General features: G+C 36.0%; 1 protein-coding gene across 4 annotated transcripts in view; it reads right to left on the bottom strand.

Annotated features, from left to right (window-relative positions):
- LOC107749093 (disco-interacting protein 2 homolog C-like) overlaps positions 1–6,747 on the bottom strand; it is a 38,073-nt gene that overhangs the window by 14,682 nt on the left and 16,644 nt on the right. For all 4 annotated transcript variants that reach the window (XM_016564145.1, XM_016564143.1, XM_016564142.1 and 1 more), the window contains exons 8-20: positions 6,250–6,369; positions 5,563–5,760; positions 5,379–5,470; positions 4,672–4,782; positions 4,371–4,494; positions 4,121–4,230; positions 3,460–3,562; positions 3,268–3,332; positions 3,070–3,163; positions 2,773–2,892; positions 2,540–2,654; positions 902–1,041; positions 585–721 (exon numbers count right to left, since the gene is read on the bottom strand). In XM_016564145.1, the coding sequence (XP_016419631.1) occupies positions 585–721; positions 902–1,041; positions 2,540–2,654; positions 2,773–2,892; positions 3,070–3,163; positions 3,268–3,332; positions 3,460–3,562; positions 4,121–4,230; positions 4,371–4,494; positions 4,672–4,782; positions 5,379–5,470; positions 5,563–5,760; positions 6,250–6,369 (1,529 nt within the window). The remainder of the gene's footprint in view (positions 1–584; positions 722–901; positions 1,042–2,539; positions 2,655–2,772; positions 2,893–3,069; positions 3,164–3,267; positions 3,333–3,459; positions 3,563–4,120; positions 4,231–4,370; positions 4,495–4,671; positions 4,783–5,378; positions 5,471–5,562; positions 5,761–6,249; positions 6,370–6,747) is intronic.

Below are 6,747 nucleotides of genomic sequence, written 5' to 3' on the forward strand. Positions count from 1 at the left end.
TTATTATGAATGCTGAAAACAGTTGAGCTGCTTAATGTCTATGTGCAAACCGTGAAACATTTTTTTCAGAATTCTTTGAGTGAAAAAAAGTCTCTTGCTCACCAAAACAGCAATAAAATAAATAAATATATTTTTGTAGTTAGAATATGTATAATACAGTAAAACAGTATTATTGGGAAATATTGTTACACTTTTAAAAAATGTTTCCTATTTTAATAGATTTTAAAAATATATTTATGAACATTGAAAATATTTTAAAATTGCTCAAGAAAATTGGTGCTCAAGAAACATTTCTTATTATTATGAATGCTGAAAACAGTTGAGCTGCTTAATGTCTATGTGCAAACCGTGAAACATTTTTTTCAGAATTCTTTGAGGAATAGAAACATCAAAAGAAACATTTATATGAAACTGAATTCTTTTGTAACATTGTAAAAGTCTTTACGGTCACTTTTGATCATTTTAATATGTCCTTGTTGAATAAAAGCATTAATTAAAAAAACAAACAAACAAACGTTTAAACAGCAGTGAATCTTAACATAATGAAATTTGGTGTATATTCCGTATATATTGTATTTTCACACCTCAAATGTGTTCTTGCTCATTCCTGTAAGCCCATAATATGACGTTCCCGTGGCAACAGACGACACACAGATCTCTCCAATCTCATCGGTTTTACACAGTTGAGGAACACCCTCCAGTTTAACAACACACACCATTGCTGAGATAGAAAGAGAAAAGTCAGTTTTACGAGAACCATAAAGTCGTTTGATGAGGTCTGTGGTCACATGAGGAAAACAGCGCTGAACTGCTCTAGGCTGGTTTATGACGTAGATGTTGGACCTGAATCAAAATGCTTTTAAAAAATGTTCATTCGTTCATGTTCTCGTAATCGATGTACCTCCTGGCATGGCCGTGCCCACATCCTGTAGGGCGAGGACGGACAGCTTCTCTCCAGTGTCCACTCTGATGACCCCGTGACTCAGATTCGTCATACTTAGGACCCCTCGGCCTGCTGGCTTAGGGCTGCCCTCCTGAGGCCTGACAGAAAACACATGCATACAAATAAATGAAAGAATAAACATGTCCATATGTGTTGCCAGAATATTATGTTACCATAGACACAATATTTTCCAGATTTAATAAACAATTTGGAATTGTGTGGTTTGGCTTCCTGGAGCTGCAAAAGCTCTGACAAAAGAGGTTTGATTGGCTGCTGTGAATATTACTTGGCATTCTCACAGTCCTTAATAAAAGTTTTTTTATAAAGTTATATCATTATGTAGTTTCTACCACCAAATCCTTGCATCTGCACCCACAAAAATGACCATTGAATGTGTCACCAAAAGAACACAAAACATAAAACATCAAAGTATAAAACATGAGGAGACTTGTGGTATTTTATTAAGATTCGTTAAAAAGTTTGGGGTCGGTAAGATTTTTAAATATTTTTGAAAGAAGTCTCCACCAATGCTCCATTTATTTGATTAAAAATACAGTAAAATATTGTGAAATATTATAACAATTTAAAATGTAATTTATTCTTGTGATGCAATGCTGAATTTTCAGCAGCCATTACTTCAGTCTTCAGTGTCACATGATCCTTCAGAAATCATTCTAAAATGCTGATTTTTGGTGCTCAAGAAACATTTCTTATTATTATTATTAATGTTTGAATGGTTGTGCTGCTTAATATTTATTACAGTTTTCACAAAAAATGTTTTTCGGGATTCTTCAATGGATAGAAAGTTCAAAAGAGTAACATTTCTGTGATATAGTAAACACATTTGTTCCAAAACATTTCGGTCACTTTTGATTAATTTAATGCACCATTTCTAAATAAAAGCATTTGACATCACTTTCTCAAAACAGCAAGCTCTATTCTGATTGGTTGGCTTTACACAATTTCTGGGAGTCCTGCCTTTACAAATCACATTTACGAATCTCTACTATAATGAATGCTTCTGAGAAAAAAACATAACTAGATTTGCAAAAGTTTGTCTTGAAAGAGATATTCAATAGTTTCGTTTGAGAAATTTGAGATATCTACAGTCACACTTTATATATTCCATTTTGCACTTTGGGTAGTATCTGATTTCAGATTTATCAGCCTACAAATATAAAAGGAAAGAGTGGTTGGTAACTACACGTCGGTCAGGCAGTCTTTTTTGTTTATTTGGGTAATTCTTGGCCATGTGAACCAGACTTTACGGCGATATAGTGCAATTTCCGTCTGATAACACGATTTAAACTTAGACCACACACAAACACAATTAAATGTATTTTAATGATTGATTAAGAACCAAGCAGTTTTCACTACATGATGTTAAAATCTGAGTCAGATGTATTTCTTAATAGTTTTGCGTGTGTCTTTGTGCATGAATGTGCGTAGGCCTGGTTATGTTGTTTGTAATGTGCGACCACAAAAGACAGAACCTCCCATTTTAATGAGTTTAAACTGAAAACAGATTCCTGAGCACAAGAATGATGTGTGCACATGTGTGCCTCCTGGGCAAAGAGAGTGTGAGTGTATTTATACCTCCTCACAGCTACAGTTAGTGCCTCGGGGGAGCCAGCACACGGGCATATGACCTCTGACCTCAAGCCCATGCTCTGAAACACTTTCAGGAATGCGTCGCAGGAGGATATCGACCCTGGGAATGAAAGACAGAGAATTTACATCAGGGTTTGATTCACAAAGTAACACTCACAGGCTCTGATTCATCAGTAACGCACACTCAAGGGGGTTTGATTCATCATTCACACACTCACAGGGGTTTGATCCATCAGCGATCAGCAGCATTCGCAGTGAGCTCATGTTGGTGTCACTCTGCTCTTTGTAGGCCATCAGAGCCCAGTGTAGATCCCTACTCTTCACACACACCACCTTAGCTGCACACACATGGAAAGAGACCGATTACTGAACAGAATGTGTAACACTATGTGTATTCTTGTTTTATACAGCAGATTTTGCTTCTGATTAGAGTGATAGGTGATCTTTGAACACGTAGGAGATGGGTAAACCATCCAAAAAGCCAGGAGACCAAAAGTGTGTTTCTGTGTGTGTACCTTTGTACTGGCAGACTTTCTGGATCCAGGACAGAGGATTCACCTTCATAAGTGCATATGGAACACTGACCACATGTAACATATTCAACACACTCTATAGAGAGAGGAAAAAGAAGAGAAATCACATGTTCAAAAAAGACAGGCTCCAGAAAAATTGGATAAATGACAACATACAGTAAATTAAGTCATTTATATTACCGTTTGAACACTGTGCCAAAGACCGATGCCTTTCTTAAAGTCTAACACATTCACCATAGTCTCAGCTGAAACACAAACAAACACAAACCACTTAGAAATAAAATCATATGGTTTTGGAACGACATGACAGTATTTTCATTTCGGCTAAATGATACCTTTAAGAATCTGAAGTGTGATATTTTGATATCTTACCCTCACTGTATCCGCAGGTATGTGTAAGTGTTTGGCAGTGTGTGAGCATCGCCATTCTTGTCACAGTTATTCCCAGCACACTCCCATCCTTACAGGTCTTATACTGTCAATCAACCACAAAACAGGACCACTCTCATCATAAATGCAATGAGATCAGTGTATTGCCAAATAACTACAATACAAGCTCCCTTGCATATTAGGCAGCCTTAAAATCTGTCATATAAATACAAATTTAAGTAAATTATATAAAAATATATTTTTATATATACACTATTGTTTGTTTGGGGTTGGTGAATTTTTAAATATTTTTGAAAGAAGTTTCTTTTTCTCACCACGGTTGCATTTATGTGAACATGTTATGTTTTTTAAATTTAAAATAACTACTATTTTAATATATTTTAAAAATGCAATTTTTTTCCTGTGATGGCAAAGCTGAATTTTTAGTAGCCATAAATGTGTTTACTGTCACTTTCGATCAATTTAATGTGTCCCTGCTGAATAAAAGTATTCACTTATTTAAAAAAAAAATAATAAAAAAAATTCTGAACAGTAGTGGATTATTAAAAAAATATTATCATTAATTAATATTATCATTAAATAAATAATGATATATTCAAGAAAAATCCAAATGAATTTCACACACAATCAAATGTTCTGTTACCTCTATGTATGCTGTGTCATTGTTAGCATCTTTAATGAGAGGAAACCATTCTCGTGGGGGTTTAGATAAATGTTTGGAGTCAGTCAGCACCCAGAGCAACTTTGGCCAGCCTGAATACACACACACAACACACACAACACAAACATATACAAACTGGATAAAACCACACATGTATGTTTAACACACAACAATGTTACTTTGTGAAGACTCATGTGTAGGTGGTTCTTACAAACATTGTGAAGTCTCTGACCTTTAAACTGCATGACATCACCACTAGCACTCTTAGGAAGACCTTTATGACATGCATCACTTGTTAATGCCACAGCAACTCCACAGCTACCCAACAGGAAACCAATTTGTTGACTCCCAGCATCCTTTGAGGAGAGAGAGCAGAAGGGCACACCTCAGGCAAATTTGTTCTTGTAAAATTGTTTGTAAAATTTTGGGTAACTTATCCTTTTCATAATTACTAATTATTAAATCTTCTAAATATGTGCAGTCCTGCCTAAGCTGATGTGCTATTGCTGGAATTATTTTGCAGTAGAAATTACCTTCTTTGTAAGTGGTACTTCAATTGGGACAGGAACAACTTCAGCCAAAAGACAGCCATAAAACGCCACCATGAACGCTGCAGGGTCATTATTGGGGTAAACCAATGCTACCTACAGTAAAACACACGTGCACACAGTCTTCATTCTACATCGGTTTTTGAATATATGTCTATATAGTGTGTATATATTTGATTTCTGTCTTTATAATAGAGTTATGCACAACCGTTCAAAAGTTTGGGATCAGTAATTTTCTTTTAAATGATTCTGAAAGAAGTCTTTTATGCTTACAAAGGCTGTATATAGTAGATCAAAAATACAGTAAAAACGTGTAAATATTACAATTTAAAAGAAATGTTTTCTATTTGAATACATTTTAAAACTTAATTATCACATGCCACATGATCCTTGGAGCTCAAGAAATATTTATTATTATTATTATTACTTAATATTTTAGTGGAAACAACATTTGGGGATTATTTGATGAATACTTATTATTATCAATATTGAAAACAGTTGTGCCGCTTAATATTTTAGTGGAAACAACATTTGGGGATTATTTGATGAATAGAAAATGTCACTTTTTGATCAATTTAATGCATCCTTGCTGAATAAGAGTACTCATTTTTTACAAAAGAAAATGTTACAGTCCCCAAACTTTTGCATTTTAGAAAAATACAAAAGACATTTCAATTTATCCACTCTCTTACCCTGTCTCCAGGGTGAATGATTGGCTCTTGTTTGGATCCCAGTTTGTGGAGAAGGTTATAGGCCAACTTCAAACTCTTGGACCAGAGCTTGCCTACAAACACAGAAGCAAAGAGATATAAATATGCACCCTAAACAAAGACAATAAAACCCAATGAATGGCTATGAATATATATGCATGTGTACCATATGTAAGTGTGTATGGCTGTTTGGCATTGCTGTGTGTAGTGGTCAGACAGGGAGCTTTGGATGCAATGGCTCCCCAGCGCAGAAGGGCTGCTTCCAGGGAGGAGGGGCAGTTCTTGAGTCCGTTGAGCTCTTCTCCTTGTATGGGGGTTGACTCCGCCCCCTCTGGGTGTGGCAGAGAAGGATCGGGCTGCTGCACTGAACATGTCAAACGTCAAGAGAAGGTTAGCAATGCATTTGCATGTTGATGAGACCCATGTTCTATATCATCAGGATTCATACTACGTGAATTTCAAGGAAGAGTTTCCCTAAAGTTTCATCTTCCATAAAATTCTGTCATCATTTACTCACTCTCATGACATCATAGATGCAAAAAAAGACAACACAAGGGTGAGTAAATGATGGCAGGATTTGGATTTTTGATTGAACTATCCCTTTAAGCACTTCACCTCGATCTCTGCAAAAATAGCTAGATCAAATTAACTTGTTCTGTGCAGGGTGTGGAACGTTTAATATGAGAGTAATGAATTTCAAGACCTTTGACCCGTCATTAACTGTGAAAGTGTTTCTGAAGAAGTGTTTCTGTGAACTTGTGCAGGGTATTATATTCATTGACTTTTACAGTTACAGTATATTCATCTTTGAAATCAAACAAGGAGACACAAAAAGAGGCGAAAATATTTTTACCTTCCAGAAGTTCTTCAAAATCCTCCACAAAGAATTCTCTCAGGGGTCTTCGCTTGGGTCGCTTCAGGGTGTTAACTAGTTGCTGGATCTTCGCCGACACACGGCTACTGACAGGCACACCTACACACATATATGCAATTATACTACAAATACAAATTCTCACAATAGTAAAAACCGGAAAACAAATTTTAATTGAATAGTATTTCTTTTGTCATTTTAAAGGGGTCATATGATGCGATTTCAAGTTTTCCTTTCTCTTTGGAGTGTTACAAGCTGTTCGTGAATAGATAAGATCCCTAAAGTTGCAAAGACTAAAGTCTCAAACCCAAAGAGATATTCTATTTAAAAGTTAAGACTCGTCCACGACCTCCTAAAACGCCTTGTTAAAACATGCCCCCACATGTCTACGTCATTGTGTGGGAAGATTTGCATAACGCCGCCCCAAAAGTATACGCTGCCGCCATGTCGTGGAGACGCTGTGTGTTTCGTTGCGAAAGT

Source organism: Sinocyclocheilus rhinocerous, unplaced genomic scaffold, assembly GCF_001515625.1.
Source record: "Sinocyclocheilus rhinocerous isolate Xijiao unplaced genomic scaffold, SAMN03320098_v1.1 scaffold919, whole genome shotgun sequence".
Taxonomy (NCBI): domain Eukaryota; kingdom Metazoa; phylum Chordata; class Actinopteri; order Cypriniformes; family Cyprinidae; genus Sinocyclocheilus; species Sinocyclocheilus rhinocerous.